Source organism: Balaenoptera physalus (assembly GCF_965194825.1).
Source record: "Balaenoptera physalus genome assembly, chromosome: 12".
Classification (NCBI taxonomy): Eukaryota; Metazoa; Chordata; class Mammalia; order Artiodactyla; family Balaenopteridae; genus Balaenoptera; species Balaenoptera physalus.
The window spans coordinates 24,274,893-24,292,104 of record NC_138897.1 but is presented as its reverse complement, the minus strand read 5'-3'; the positions used below and the strand labels follow the sequence as shown (position 1 = coordinate 24,292,104).

The following is a 17,212-nucleotide window of genomic DNA, read 5'->3' as shown; positions in this document are numbered from 1 at the left end:
CCTGCCAAGATCACACAGCTGATTAATGGCACATTCCGGCAAAGACTTAGCATGAAATTGTCTTGTTTTATCAGTTTTCCCAGAACCATATCTACAAAGTCATTTCAGATAAAAGTCCCACATCACAATAGTTGGAAGCACTAAGATAATAACCCTCAGCCTCTATCCAAAACACACATCTTAGAACTTTAGAGAAAAGAATTGACATCTGGAGGAATTTTGGCTCTCAGAGCCCAAGATCCAGCCAACAGCTTCACAGGAGACATGAACAGAATCACATCTTTTACTGTGACCTGTACTAGGTGTGATAAAATACCCTTTCCAGTTACCTTGGGGGCTTCTCTATATAGGAAACTATTCTTTTTATTAGATGCAACTCTCATCTATATTCTGAGAAGCTGTTTGCCCAGTTTATATAAGGTAATCAAAATATCAGAAGGATGGTTTATAGTAGGAAAAATACTCATGCCCTTGTGTAATTTATGGAATGTGTATGCATAAATGTACTTGATGGATTTGCACCAAAATGCTATGTTAGCAAATATAAAGGTTTGGATAGAGACCACAAAGTGATGGAAATGGAGTGAAAATAGTCTCATGCTATATATTGCCTGAACTGCAAGCCTGAAAAAAAGGGCATATTGGTGACTAAGGGTGCTTTGATAACAAACTGGATTTTGGTAAGAAATTATGATGTTATATAATGGAAAAAGTGCTGAACCAAGAGATAGGAGATTTCTTTGGACTTCTGGCTCTTCATTTGCAAAGTAAACTAATTAAAGTATTTGTGGTGGGTTTTTAAGCTTTAAAAGTCTGTAATTCATTGATTTTTGCCTGTTGTGGGGAGGCAGTAAAGCAGAGAGCCTGAAAGCCATGGGCTCTGCGATGAGACGGGCTTCCAATGCCAGCACCATCACTCACTGACTGGGGTTTTTCCAACACCAGCCACCGGTTCTGTGATTCTCCAGACACCAACATTCAACCATTCAATTCAGTTCTGACACTAACGACCTGGAGTTACCACAGACCCCACAGATTAAAGGCTCTGTCCCACAAGACTGCTCCCCCAGTTCAGAGGCCAGCCACAAGTCTTGGGCCACCTGTACTTCTGACCAACTGGCTATAAAACAGGAGATCCTTCGACCCCTTCCTCAGGTTCAGTAATTTGCTAGAACTGCTCACAGAACTCAGGAACACTCTTTACTTACATTTACTGGTTAATTAGAAAGGAAACAACTCAGGAACAGCCAAATAGAAGAGATACACAGGGCAAGGTATGGGGGAGGGGGAACTTCCACGCCCTCTCTAAGTGCGCCCCCCTCCCAGCTCCTCCGTCTGTTCACCAGCCAGAGATCTCCGAACATCAAACACCTGTTCTGCAGCTCAGTCTCTAGCCTCCCCTTTTTCTGGAGCCTTTCCCCTTTCTGGGTGGGGCTAAAAGTTCCAGTTCTCTAATCACTTGGTTTTTCAGGTGACCAGCCCTAACCTGAGGCTTCTAGGGGCCGCATCCTAAGTCACCTTATTAGCATAAACTCAGGTGTGATCAAAAGGGACTCTTTGTGGAGAACAAAAGGCATTCCTATCACTCAGGAAATCCCAAGGACTTTAGGGGCTCTGTGCCAGGAACTGGGAACAAAGACCAAATATTTATTCTAACCATGTAGCCTTGGCAAGTTTTCTTAACCTGCCATGTCTCAGTTTCCTCAGCTGTAAAATGGGCCTGAAAATAATAGTACTTCCCTCAAAAAGATGTCATGAGGATTAAATGAGTAAACACACGTAAAGAGCAGTAGGGTAGTAGCTGGTATTCGGTTAGCCCTATGTAAAGTTTAGTTGTCATTATTTAATCTTTTTAATTAGAACTGAAAGATAGAGGGGAAGGTCAACCTGAAAAAGGAAAAAGTCAGAATGACTCAGGAAATGAAGTGCTGTTTATAAATGTATAAAGTAATTCAAATTAACTGTTAACAAAGTGTTGCCAGAGAGCAGCTTTGCCAGGTCTTCATTAAGAGCTAAGTTGAGGGGCTTCCCTGGTGGCGCAGTGGTTGAGAATCTGCCTGCCAGTGCAGGGGACACAGGTTCGAGCCCTGGTCTGGGAGGATCCCACATGCCACGGAGCGACTAGGCCCGTGCGCCACAACTACTGAGCCTGCGTGTCTGGAGTCTGTGCTCTGTAACAAGAGAGGCCGTGATAATAAGAGGCCCGCGCACCGCAATGAAGAGTGGCCCCCACTTGCCGCAACTAGAGAAAGCCCTCGCACAGAAACGAAGATCCAATACAGCCATAAATAAATAAATAAATAAAATTAAAAAAAAAAAAAAAAAAAAAAAAAGAGCTAAGTTGAGTCACCAGTAGTTAGCACTCTGGTAACTTATATGCAAATAGAAGGTGATAAAGTTAGTGAAAATACTTTGTCCTCTGAAGTATTAAACATGGCTTCTCACTATCTTGTTTATAACAGGCAGGTAGGGCCTGCCAGGGACAAGACAATTACGCCTACAGTTTTTCAATTGTGGTTAGAGGGTGGACATTCACCTGTGGGTTACATTAAATGAAGTATAATGCACAGATTGAAGGAAGTGATGGTCCCATTGTATTTTGCTCTGCAGACCTCTTCTGGACTGTTTTTATCTAATTCTGAGCATCTTGTTTCAATACAAACCTAGAAAAACGAGGTGAGACCACTAGAGGGCAAGCTGATGATGAAGGGTCTGGAGTAGATGGACAAATTAGAGGTGTTTACCTGGAGAATAAATGGTAAGACACATGACAGTAGTCTCCAAACATTAGATTTAGTCTGGAAACCTCCAGAAACCAGCACAATGACCAATGGTAGCTATTTTGTGAAGGTTTTTTTTTTTTTTTTAACTCAATGAAAGTACAACACACATACAGAAAAGTACATAAATCTTAAATGTATAGCTGAAGAATTTTCTCAAGATGAACACACTGAATAACCACCACACAAATCAAGAAACAGAACACTAATACCAAGTCCCCCTTCCACTTATCCTCTCCAAAAGGGTAATTACCTAATTTCTAACACCAAAAATTAGTTTTGCCTGCTTCTGAGCTTTTCATAAGTGGAACTACACAGCACATGTTATTCTCTGTCTGACTTATTTTGCTCATCATTGTGGCTATGAGGCTCGTCCATACTGTTGCACATAGCCAAGTTCATTCATATACATTATGTATAGTATTGATATTTTCCATTCTTCTCTGGATGGGCATTTGGACTAGTTCTAATTTAAGTCTTTTACAAATAGTGCCGCTGTGAACAATCTTATATATGTCATTTTCTGCATATATGTATGCATTTCTGTTGGGTAAATACCTAGGCGTGGAATTTCTGGATCACAGTGTATGTATATTTTCAGCTTTAGCAGCCCAAAGTGATTGCTTATGTTTATATTCTTACCATCAGTGTATGAGAGTTCCAGTTGCTCCACATTCTCACGGATGCTTGCCTGTCTTTTTCATTTTACCCACTTTGGTGAGTGTGTAGAGTTATTGCATGTGTTAAGGCCCAAGGCAGGCCATCCCAACATATGACTTAATGGTATATTGACTGTTTTGAGTTAAAGTTAGTTAAGAAATGGCTGATGCAAGAGGGACATTTTGACCTGAGGCAGGAGATAGCTGGGCCCCAGGCTGAGCAGCTGGAACTTGTCTCCTGTTGACACTTCAAGATGAAGACAACAGCAGGAGCAGAACTCTGACTGAGTAAAAGATAAGGAGACCACATTGTTCTTGGGTCAAGAAGACCTCCCAGACCACATATACGCAGAAAAGATCCTCAGGAGTCAGGGAAGGGAAGGGATGCCAGCCCATAATATGTCCTGCCAACCTCCTAGAAACCCTTGCACTGGAATCCATCTTGGCTAAAAGATATGCACGGACATTAGAGAGGGCCCTGAGTCAGACCAAATATGGGCATGGAGCAAGATGATTGGCCAGAGGGAACCCAGAAAACTGCCCCAACATAAGCAATTCAAGCCACCCCAAAAGCACATGACTCACTCCAAGCCCGCCTGTGTGTTCTTCCACACGTACTTTGCTTCTAATAAACACTTAACCCGCTTCACTGCCTCTGTCTCTTTACTGAATTCTTTCTTCAAAGAAGTCAAGGAGAGAGGTCCTGCTTCAAGCCTGCTGGCCCTCGTGGTCTAGTGGTTAGGATTCCGCACTCTTATCACTGTGGCCTGGGTTCAATTCCCAGTCAGGGAACTAAGGTTCTGCTTCAAGCCACTGCACCCCATGGCCCCGGAGATCGAACCCACATCTCTGTCCCCCTGAAAGTAGGAAATAAATCTCTCATGTGAAAGGTGTGTAAGTGAGCAGAACCCTATGGGGCTTTCCTGGGACAGACTCCTGCCCCCATATCCTCTGCCTGCCTCTTCTTTGTAGAAAAGCCGTAGTCTCCCAGGCCTCCCCTGAGTCACAAAAGCCTGGCTCAAGAATTAATGATTGAAAGAATGTGAACACATAGTGACAAAAACAGCAGTTGGGCCAGGAGAACTGTCATTTTATGGATGCTAAAACCCCCACCAAATGGAAGAAGTTAACTACTTGATGACCATGAGCATGTTGTCCCCAGAGCTACTGGAGTCTGAGGATTGACAACGTTAACCCTTGTGACATGGCCCTGTTACCTCATCATCAGAGAACTGTGCATGAGCATGTCACACACCCCGCAACTCCCTTCCCTCACCTTGCCTTTAAAAATGCTTCCCTGAAGCCTATCGGGGAGTGTGGGTCTTTTGAGCATGAGCCACCGCATTCTCCTTGCATGGCCCGGCGATAAACCTTTCTCTGCTCCAAACTCCAACATTCCGGTTTGTTTGGCCTCACTGTGCATCAGGCACATGAACTTGGGTTCGACAACAGGTGTACTCCTGGCATCTGGAGGTAAAAGGACACCCTATCACCAGAGATAGAGCATTCAGGCCAAGAAGCCTGTACAAACAAAACTTGTTACTTCTTGAATTTACTACCCCAATCCCAAACTCTGTTTAGTTAGATTCTTCACAAATTAAGCACCCAAAGCCTAAGTTTCCTTGTCCTGTCAATTTCTCACAAATTTATTGTTTTTATCTAAAAGATATGAAAGCTGCCTGCTTTGGCCACTTCTTAGGTTCCATTTCTATGGGACTTCTGTGTGCACGAATTAAAATTGGTTTGTTTTTCTTCTGTTAATCTGTCTTGTGTCAGTTTTATTATTAGTCCAGCGACAAGAACTCAAGATGGATAAAGGGGGAAATATCCCCCTTCCTGACACACAGTAGTTTTAATTTCATTTCCATGATGAGTAATAATTTTGAGCATCTCTTCCTCTGTTCATTGGCCATCTTCCTATCCTCCTTTGCAAAGTGTCTGCACAAGTCTTTCGTACATTTTTCTACTGGGTTATCTTTTTCTTATCGATTTCCCTGCACTAGGTGAATGGACTCGATAATAATGCCCATGTATGTATAACATTTTATAGTAAATCAAGTCATTTACACATACTTGACTTCATTTGACCCTTTATACCACCTGAAAAAATAACACTGATGTCTCTGCTCATATTCTTAAATTCCTCTTTTTAGTTTTAAGCATGGCTTCCCAGGGGTTGCCCTGGGTCACCGCAGTGGTCAGTGAGTGATCGAGCTAGTAAGGCTTCCACCTTCTGCTGATGGATCTGTGTGAGGGGTGGGGAACACATTCAAAGTTTAGGCCATTAGCAAATCTGCCCCAGCTTTTACTTTTCGTACGTGCAAGGCCTCACGTGTGGCCAAGGATCAGTTGACTATGAGGGCCTGCTAGGTTTCTCATAAGCATGCATGTAGTTTTTTGTCTAAGCAGCTTCCATATCACCAAGAATATGTGGGAGCTTATCAAAGCCCATAATAGCTGTCATGTTCCCCAAATCTTCCTGTGGAATTTCTGGCTGGTCTGTCTGTTGCTTGTTCCAACCAGTATCACAGTCTCAGGCTAGCTGTGATGTTGGCATTCCCTGATTTATTGCCACCAAGATTGGTCTTGTTTTGACAATGTCCCAAGCATGGATTTTTCCAAATTTGCTGTCAATCAAGTCAACCCCCTCTGGCAGTGAGGCTGCAGGTAGGTCCTTACAACCTACTCTGCCCTGATAGAACCACTGCTCCACGCAGCTGAGGGGGATCTGGAAGCAGCTCCAGGCCAAAATGCCATAGACTCCCACCATTCTCACCAAGGTTTAGCGGATTTTCTTGAATAAATGCAACACTGTAAAGTTGACAGCATCCCTGAACTAATTTATAAACCCAATGCAATCTGAATGAAAATATTACTGGGATAATCAAATGATACTAGTATTGATCTGGGGAAAAAAAAAAAAACCCCAATATGATAGCTCTGAAAAAACAACTGTAAAAGGAGACCAAAATGGTGAAATCAGCCCTACCAGACAACAAAATGTCAGGAATCCAGACCCTTGCTCTGCCATCAGAAGGGCAGAAAAACTAGAAAAAAAATGTTTGCATCCATATGATGAAAGGCTAGTTTCCTTTACATAAAAATAAGAAAAAGGTAAACAGCATAATTTAACAATAAGTGATTTTTACTTTTGTTTTTAAACATTGCTTCAATCATCAAAGTACAATGCTGTCTGGTAGAGAGTTATTCTGAGTTGGGGGCAGGGAAAGACACTGGATGGAGAGGCCATACTTTCCAGTTATTTTCTGGTCACAGAGTAGCAAAATAACCCCAAATTCCAAGTAGAATGAAAGGGGCACATTACTACAGACACTTTAGAAGTTAAAATAATTAAAAGGAAATTTTATGAACTACTTTATGTGTTTCAATTAGACAACTTAGATGAAGTGGACAAATTTGTAGAAAAACACAAATTACCAAAACTGACTCAAGAAGAAACAGAACATCTGATTAGACCTAAGTCAGTAAAAAATATTAAATTAGCAATAAAAAATAATCTTTCCACAGAGAAAGCCCAGGTGGCATCCCTGGTGAATTCTATCAAACATTTGAGGAAGAAATAATAGCAATCCTTCGCAAATCTTTCAGAAAATAAAGGAAGAGGGAATACTCTCCAAATCATTTTCTATGGCCGATACTATCTTGATACCAGACCCAGACAACATCGCAAGAGACCTAGATGGAAGATACACAACAGACCAAGATCAACACAGTGACAAAAAAAAAAAAAAAAAAAAAATTAGCAAATGAAATGCAGCAACTTAATAAAAAAAACCAACAACCATAAACCATGGCCAAGTGGCATTTATCCCAGATATGCAAGGTTAGTTAATATCTGAAAATCAATTAATGTAATACACCATATTACTAGAACAAAACAACAAAAATCACATGTTCAACTCAACAGGCACAGAAAAAGCATTTGATAAGCTCCAACACCTCTTTATATACAGACTCTCAATAAAACAGGAAGAGAAGGGAACATCCTCACCGTGGTAAAGGGCATCTATGAAAAACCTACAGATAACATCATACTTAATGGTTAAAGAATGAGCGTTTTCCCTTAAAACTGGGAACAAGTCAAGAATGTCTACGCTTTCTACTTCTATTCAATATCATACTTGATAGTGCACTAACCAGTGCAGGTAAGGCAAGAAAAAGAAACAACAGGCATCCAAATTGGAAAGAAATAAACTGTCTTTATTTGCAAATGACATGCTCCTGAATGTAGGAAATCCTACACAATCTCAAAAAAAAAAAACAAAACACCCTACAAGAACTAATAAGTGAGTTTAGCAAGGTCACAGGATACGAGTTCAATATACAAAAATCAGTCACATTGCTATACATTAACAATGAAAAATCCAAAAATGAATTTGTGAAAACAATTCTGTTTGTAATAGCATTGGAGAGAAATACTTAGGAATAAGTTGAACAAAAGAAGCACAAGTCCTGCACACTGGAAACCATAAAACATTGCTTAAAAATTTAAACATGACCTCAGTGGATGGGGAGATAGATCTTCTTCATGGGTTAGAAAGCTCATTATTGTTAAGATGGCAGTTCTCCCCAAATTGATCTATAGATTCAATGCAATCTCTATCAAAATCTCAGTAGGCATCTTTGTAGAAATTGACAAGACGATCCTAACAATTATATGGAAATTTAAAGAAACTAGAATAGACAAAACAATTTTGGGCGGAAAAAAAGAGAACAACATTGGATGCCTTACACTACCAATTTCAAGTCTTATTAAAGGCTACAGTGATCATCACTACAGTTTTGTGTTGGTGTAAGGACAGACAAATTAATGGAACAGAGTAGCATGTCTGGAAATGAACCCTTATATTAACGGTCAGTTGATTTTCAACAAAACTTCAATGATAGTCTTTTTTTCTTTTTTTTTGTGGCCAAGACTCCCACTCCCACTTTTGGATTAGAAATTAATGTTGGCCACAAGGAGGCTCGAAAGGATCCAAAGGAGGAGCTAGATTCCCAGAGCTGAGGTTAAGAGTGGATGAATGGGTAGAAAGGTTAAAGAAAAAACCTCTCAGAGATTCTAGCAAACAATTTGCTTAAATACATTTTAAACCTTCAGGGAGAATACCAACTGGCCCTGAAAACATTTCCCTAAAGAGCCTGCAACTCTAAAAACTTCTTTTGCAAATGTGGTGCTTGAAAGCAAAAGTATATAAATGTTTATCCCCTTTGACCCAAAAATCCCACTCCAGGGAATTGCATGACTCTAAGGAAATAATTCAAATGAAGTTTGTATAGAAAAATTTGTAACAGTGACAAATTTGAAATAAACTCAAAGTCCAATGTTTAATAAATTATAGGACAAACAGTAGACTATTATGTAGCCATTTGTAAATGTGATAGGTGAAGAAACATGGCAGTGTATTTACAATGTAAAAATGAGTATCCATATAGAAAAAGCCTTGGAGGGAACTTTTCAAAGAAGTGAAAATAATTATAATGCTGAACTTTAGGAATATGAACATGTCGATTTCTTTCTACCTTTTTTTTTTTAACCAGTAAATGCACACATTTTACATAGTGCCCAAGATTCAGGGTGGAAGGGGGCTATACAAGGGCATAAACACATACTTCTGTGTGTACATTCTCTACATCGAGAATTATTAGGGGTCATCTTGGCGGCTGGCTACCACACCACCATCACCCCTAACCTGGGATATTGTGATCACTTCTTAACTGAATCCTTGTTTCTTGTCTCCTTGAAGTCTATTCTCTACATGGTAGCCAACAACCCTGTTACATCGTATCACGTTGCTCCTCTGATCAAAACCCTATAACAGCTTCCTACAGAAGTAAAAGCCAGTCTTTACCCTGGTTCCAAGGCCTTACATCATCTGGCCCCCACTACCTTTCCAATTAGTCTTCTACCACTCTCTCCTCACTCTACTCCAGCACAAATGCAATGCCTCATATGCACTAAGCAGACTTCTGCCCCAAGGCCCTTGCACTGGCTCTTTCTTCTGCCTGGGATGTTTTCCCCCCAGATAGCCACATGGCTGGTTCATTCAAATATCAGCTGCTCAAAGAGATCTATTCTGACTAGCACATATAAAATAAAATAGCACTCCTGCCACTTCTTGCCTATAGCACTTAACACTTACCTGGTTTCGTCCACTAGGATGTAATCTCCATGAGAGCAAGGGGTTTGCTCTGTTCTTGCTGAAGTCTCAGGATCCAGACTGGTGCTGGCACATGAAAGGTACTCAGTAAACGTTTGTTTAATGACTGAATAAACGGGTTAATGAAAGTGGCTGATAGTCCCAGCTCTGCCTGCAAAAATGCCCTGCTAATGTTGTGAATTATGTCTGTGAGAGAGAAGAGAAAGGAGGCAAGAGGAAATGGGCATATTGGCAGATGGATGGAAGAAAGTGAAGCTATTAATAAATGAACAAGAAAGGGAGGCATGGAGATAAATAAGGAAAACAACTATGTGATAGGAAGTAGATCATTCAGATTTGTCAGTCAATGAAATCTCAAAAAGGAACAGTTTAATTTGTAAGAAGAAAATTTCGTGGCATATAATTATGCAAACTCAGAGTATAAAAGAACAGTTTATCCATGAGTTAAAAGGGATATACAAGCATGTTATAGTTTAAAATAGTAAAAGACTGGGAAAAACTAGGTTGATGTTTACAAAACTATGGTGGAAGCTTATTAGGGCATGCTCTCCGCATGGGATGAATATTTTGGGGCAGCACTTGATGGGTGGACAGGATCTCCTGGATCTTGTCCTGGAAATTCTTCTCTGCTGTCATCCCTGCTTCAAACTCTCGGCGTTCCTCCTCCTTCTCTGCTTCACGGGCTTGCTGTTGGGAGCATATTTGCATCTGAAGTTGCTTCCTGTACTCCTGGGCTAAACTGGAGCGTCTAAAGTATTAGAAATGTTAAAGTATAAAACTGTCAAAGTAAGTATTTGGATTTATGTAGGCCATTACACTTAAAATGTAATTTTCAAAGTCAAATTAAAATTCCCATTAAAATCAGGGTGAGTGGGGAAGAAATAGATGAAAAATTCAGTAATGTGTTTATTACCCAATAATAATTAAGACAACCTTAGAACAAAAATTGATTTTAGGGAGGGAATGTCTCTTCTTCATTCAAAATATTGACTGCTATGTGGAGAGAGCCCTTGGCCTCTCTCCATCCCCTCTCACTCCCCCAAGGAAGAAGGTAAAACGGAACAAGTTGTTCTGCCTATTTCTTGTCTGCTTTCTATATCAAAGGGGGCATATTCTCCCTGCAGGGGAGGCCTGCAGTGGTCTGGCACTGCTGGTGACTGGGTGGGTTGCTGGTGACCGGGTGGGTAAGTTTGACTCATTCTGTTCAGTATTAACTAGATGATTTCCTCCATATATAAGCCACAGTTAAAATACATAAGCCACATTTAAAAATTTATAGTGATTTTTTTTACTGTGGTAAAAAACACATAATGTAAAATTTACCATCTTAACCATTTTTAAGTGTACAGTTCAGTAGTGTTAAGTATATTCACATTGTTGTGAAGCAGATCTCCAGAACCTTTTCGTCTTGCAAATCTGAAACTCTATACCCATTAAACAACAACTCTTTTTTGTCCCCTCCCACCAGCCCTTGGTAACCACCATTCTACTTGCTGCCTTTATGAATTTGACTATTCTAGGTACCTCAAGTAAGTGAAATCATACAGCATCTGTCTTTTTGTGACTGGTTTATTTTACTTAGCATGTCCTCAAGGTTCATCCATGCTGTAGTATCTGACAGGCTTTCCTTCCTTTTTAAGGCTGAATAATATTCCACTGTATGTACATACCCCACGCTGTTTATCCATCCATCTGTTAATGGACATTTGGGTTATTTCCACCTTGGCTATTGTGAATAGTGGTGCTATGAACATAAGTATACAAACATCTCTTTAAGGTCCTGCTTTCATTTATTTTGGATTTATACCCAGAAGTGGGATTACTGGATCATATGGTATTTCTATTTTTAATTTTTTGAGGAAACTTCATATTATTTTCCATAGCAGTTTTACCATTTTACAATCTATAAGCCACATTATTAATATAAGACTTTATCAGAAATAGAGATTACAGCATGCATATGCCTCTGTGTGGCAGATTCCATTTTCCAAAGACTGCCACAGTGATATCGCCCCCTCCCATATGCTCTTCTGCAATGTGAACCTCTACTCCCCTATCAAGAGGTGGAGCTTATTTCTCCATCCCACTGAATCTAGATGGGCCCTGTGGCTGCTTTTTATGACCAATAGAATATGACAGAAGTGATGCTATAGCAGTCCTAGATGTAGCCCTTAACTGGCCTGGCAGCTTCCTCTTCCTGTCTCTTGGAATGCTTGCTGTTGGAACTATCCCTCTCAGAACCAGCCACCACACTGTAAGAACCCCAAGCCACATGGAGAGGCCATGTGTAGGTGTTCTGGCTGATAATACCAGATGAGATCCCCAGGCACAGTCAGCACACACTACAAGCTATATGAATAGGTATCTTAGGTGTGCATTCCAGCTGAGCCTTCACACGGATGTAGCCCCAGCCAGCATCTGACTTGAACCACATGAGAGACCCCAAGTAAGAACCACCCAGCTGAGCCTTGTCAACCACAGAATCATGAGACATAATCATAACTCACTTTATTATTTTACTTATTGTTTTTAAAATTTTATTTATTTTTGGCTGTGTTGGGTCTTCGTTTCTGTGTGAGGGCTTTCTCTAGTTGCGGCAAGCGGGGGCCACTCTTCATCGCGGTGTGTGGGCCTCTCACTATCGCGGCCTCTCTTGTTGCGGAGCACAGGCTCCAGATGCGCAGGCTCAGTAGCTGTGGCTCACGGCCCTAGTTGCTCCGCGGCATGTGGGATCTTCCCAGACCAGGGCTCGAACCCGTGCCCCCTGCATTAGCAGGCAGATTCTCAACCACTGCGCCACCAGGGAAGCCCCATAACTCACTTTAAACCACAAATTTGGGGGGGTGTTGTTATACACCAATAGGTAACTGTAATACCTTCTGCTCACACTATTTTTCTTATTTCTCAGTTGATTCAAAAGTTGGGCAGGGGCTTAGGACATGCACGGAAGGGGAGAGGCAGCACGTTGAAAGGAGGGCCTCTGGAGTGTGGAGTTCCGGAGTTTGGAGATGGAGAAACTGAGGCCTGGAGAATAAAACAGGCTGCCCAAGATTGCACAGCTGCTGTGTGGCTAACAGGGTCTTGGTGCTCCTGCCGGGTGTCAGGCCTGGACCTCTGAGGTGGGAGAGCCAAGTTCAGGACATTGGTCCAACAGAGACCTCCCGGCCCCACGTAATATCAATTGGCAAGAGCTCTCCCACAGATCTCTGTCTCAACGGTAAGACCCAACTCCACTCGATGACCAGCAACCTCAAGTGCTGGACACCCCATGCCAAACAACTAGCAAGACAGGAACACAAACCCCACCCATTAGTAGAGAGGCTGCCTAAAATCATAATAAGGTCACCAACACCCCAAAACACACCACCAGACGCAGTCCTGCCCACCAGAAAGACAAGATCCAGGCTCATCCACCAGAACACAGGTACCAGTCCCCTCCACCAGGAAGCCTACACATCCACTGAAGCAACCTTAGCCACTGGGGACAGACACCAAAAATAATGGGAACTACGAACCTGCAGCCTGTGAAAAGGAAACCACAAACACAGTAAGTTAAGCAAAATGAGAAGACAGAGAAATACACAGCATATGAAGGAGCAAGAAACAAACCCACCTGACCAAAAAAATGAAGAGGAAATAGGCAGTCTACCTGAAAAAGAATTCAGAGTAATAATAGTAAAGATGATCCAAAATCTTGCAAATAGAATGGAGAAAATACAAGAAACGTTTAACAAGGACCTAGAAGAACTAAAGAGCAAACAAACAGTGATTAACAACACAATAAATGAAATTAAAAATTCTCTAGAAGGAATCAATAGCAGAATAATTGATGCAGAAGAACGGATAAGTGACCTGGAAGATAAAATAGTAGAAATAACTACCGCAGAGCAGAATAAAGAAAAAAAAATGAAAAGAATTGAGGACAGTCTCAGAGACCTCTGGGACAACATTAAATGCACCAACATTCAAATTATAGGGGTCCCAGAAGAAGAAGAGAAATAGAAAGGGACTGAGAAAATATTTGAAGAGATTATAGTTGAAAAATTCCCTAACATGGGAAAGGAAAGAGCCAATCAAGTCCAGGAGGCACAAAGAGTCCTACAGAGAATAATTCCAAGGAGAAACATGCCAAGACACATATTAATCAAACTATCAAAAAATAAATACAAAGAAAAAATATTAAAAGCAGCAAGGGAAAAGCAACAAACAACATACAAGGGAATCCCCATAAAGTTAACACCTGATCTTTCAGCAGAAACTCAGAAAGCAGAAGGGAGTGGCAGGACATATTTAAAGTGATGAAAGGGAAAACCCTACAACCAAGATTACTCTATCCAGCCAGGATCTCATTCAGATTTGACGGAGAAATTAAAACCTTTACAGAGAAGCAAAAGCTAAGAGAATTCAGCACCACCAAACCAGCTTTACAACAAATGCTAAAGGAACTTCTCTAGGCAGGAAACACAAGAGAAGGAAAAGACCTACAATAACAAACCCAAAGCAATTAAGAAAATGACAATAATATGAGCATACATATAGATAACTACCTAAAATGTAAATGGATTAAATGCTCCAACCAAAAGACATAGACTGGCTGAATGGATATAAAAACAAGACCCATATATATGCTGCCTACAAGAGACCCACTTCAGACCTAGGGAAACATACAGACTGAAAGTGAGGGGATGGAAAAAGATATTCCATGAAAATGGAAATCAAAAGAAACCTGGAGTAGCAATTCTCATTATCAGAAAAAATCGACTTTAAAATAAAGACTATTACAAGAGACAAAGAAGGACACTACGTAATGATCAAGGTATCAATCCAAGAAGAAGATATAACAATTGTAAATATTTATGTACCCAACATAGAAGCACCTCAATACATAAGGCAAATACTAACAGCCATAAAAGGGGAAATCAACAGTAACAAAATCAAAGTAGGTGACTTTAACACCCTACTTTCACTAATGGACAGATCATCCAAAATGAAAATAAATAAGGAAACACAAGCGTTAAATGATACATTAAACAAGATGGACTTAATTGATATTTATATGACATTCCAGCCAAAAACAACAGAATACACTTTCTTCTCAAGTGTTCATGGAACATTCTCCAGGATAGATCATATCTTGGGACAAAAATCAAGCTTTGGTAAATTTTTAAAAATTGAAATCTTATCAAGTATCTTTTCCGACCACAATGCTATGAGACTAGATACCAACTACAGGAAAAAAACCTGTAAAAAATACAAACACATGGAGGCTAAACAATACACTACTTAATAACCTAGAGGTCACTGAAGAAATCAAAGAGGTAATCAAAAAATACCTAGAGACAAATGACAATGAAAACACGACAACCCAAAACCTATGGGATGCAGTAAAAGCACTTCTAAGAGGGAAGTTTAGAGCAATACAATCCTACCTCAAGAAACAAGAAACATCTCAAATAAACAACCTAAACTTACACCTAAAACAATCAGAGACAGAAGAACAAAAAAACCCAAAGTTAGCAGAAGGAAAGAAATCATAAAGGTCAGATCAGAAATAAATGAAAAAGAAATGAAGCAAACGATAGCAAAGATCAGTAAAACTAAAAGCTGGTTCTATAAGAAGATAAACAAAATTGATAAACCATTATCCAGACTCATCAAGATAAACAGGGAGAAGACTCAAATCAATAGAATTAGAAAGGAAAAAGGAGAAGTAACAACTGACACTGCAGAAATACAAAGGATCATGAGAGATTACTACAAGCAGCTCTATGCCAATAAAATGGACAACCTGGAAGAAATACACACATTCTTAGAAAAGCACAACCTTCTGAGACTGAACCAGGAAGAAATAGAAAATATAAACAGACCAATCACAAGCACTGAAATTGAAACTGTGATTAAAAATCTTCCAACAAACAAAAGCCCAGGACCAGATGGCTTCACAGGTGAATTCTATCAAACACTTAGAGAAGAGCTAACACCTATCCTTCTCAAACTCTTCCAAAATATAGCAGAGGGAGGAACACTCCCAAACTCATTCTACGAGGCCACCATCACCCTGATACCAAAACCAGACAAAGATGTCACAAAGAAAGAAAACTACAGGCCAATATCACTGATGAACATAGATGCAAAAATCCTCAACAAAATACTAGCAAACAGAATCCAACAGCACATTAAAAGGATCATACACCATGATCAAGTGGGGTTTATCCCAGGAATGCAAGGATTCTTCAATATACGCAAATCAATCAATGTGATACACCATATTAACAAATTGAAGGAGAAAAACCATATGATCCTCTCAATAGATGCAGAATAAGCTTTTGACAAAATCCAACATCCATTTATGATAAAAACCCTCCAGAAAGTAGGCATAGAGGGAACTTGCCTCAACATAATAAAGGTCACATATGACAAACCCACAGCCAACACTGTCCTCAATGGTGAAAAACTGAAAGCATTTCCTCCAAGATCAGGAACAAGACAAGTTTGTCAACTCTCACCACTATTATTCAACATTGTTTTGGAAGTTTTAGCCACAGCAATCAGAGAAGAAAAAGAAATAAAAGGAATCCAAATCGGAAAAGAAGAAGTAAAGCTGTCACTGTTTGCAGATGACATGATACTATACATAGAGAATCCTAAAGATGCTACCAGAAAACTACTAGAGCTAATCAATGAATTTGGTAAAGTAGCAGGATACAAAATTAATGCACAGAAATCTCTTGTATTCCTCTACACTAATGATGAAAAATCTGAAAGAGAAATAAGGAAACACTCCCATTTACCATTGCAACAAAAAGAATAAAATACCTAGGAATAAACTTACCTAAGGAGACAAAAGACCTGTATACAGAAAACTATAAGACACTGATGAAAGAAATTCAAGATGATACAAACAGGTGGAGAGATATACCATGTTCTTGGATTGGAAGAATCAACATTGAAAATGACTATACTACCCAAAGCAATCTACAGATTCAACGCAATCGCTATCAAAGTACCACTGGCATTTTTCACAGAACTAGAACAAAATATTTCACAATTTGTATGGAAAACAAAAGACCCCGAAGAGCCAAAGCAATCTTATAAAGAAAAATGGAGCTGGAGGAATCAGGCTCCCTGACTTCAGGCTATACTACAAAGCTACAGTAATCAAGACAGTATGGTACTGGCACAAAAACAGAAATATAGATCAATGGAACAGGATGGAAAGCCCAGAGGTAAACACATGCACATATGGTCACCTTATTTTTGATAAAGGAGGCAAGAATATACAATGGAGAAAAGACAGCCTCTTCAATAAGTGGTGCTGTGAAAACTAGACAGCTACATGTAAAAGAATGAAATTAGAACACTCCCTAACCTATACACAAAAATTAACTCAAAATGGATCAAAGACCTAAATGTAAGGCCAGACACTGTAAAACTCTTAGAGGAAAACATAGGCAAAACACTATGACATAAATCACAGCAAGATCTTTTTTGACCCACCTCCTAGAGAAGTGGAAATAAAAACAAAAATAAACAAATGGGACCTAATGAAACTTAAAAGCTTTTGCACAGCAAAGGAAAACATAAACAAGATGAA

The 17,212-nt window shown here is 40.0% G+C and overlaps 1 protein-coding gene across 3 annotated transcripts in view; it reads right to left on the bottom strand.

Moving 5' to 3' along the window:
• CFAP53 (cilia and flagella associated protein 53) overlaps positions 1-17,212 on the bottom strand; it is a 69,935-nt gene that overhangs the window by 4,489 nt on the left and 48,234 nt on the right. The window contains exons 8-9 of one of the 3 annotated variants that reach the window (XR_014251629.1): positions 9,601-10,366; positions 6,564-8,461 (exon numbers count right to left, since the gene is read on the bottom strand). The exons of 1 other annotated variant lie outside the window; for it this stretch is intronic. Coding sequence is in view for 1 of the 2 variants with exons in the window: in XM_082416608.1 (XP_082272734.1) it covers positions 10,138-10,366 (229 nt within the window). In the remaining variant the exon portion in view is untranslated. Of the gene's footprint in view, positions 1-6,563; positions 10,367-17,212 lie in introns of those variants that run through there. One more of the 3 variants, XM_082416608.1, reaches the window with a different exon arrangement.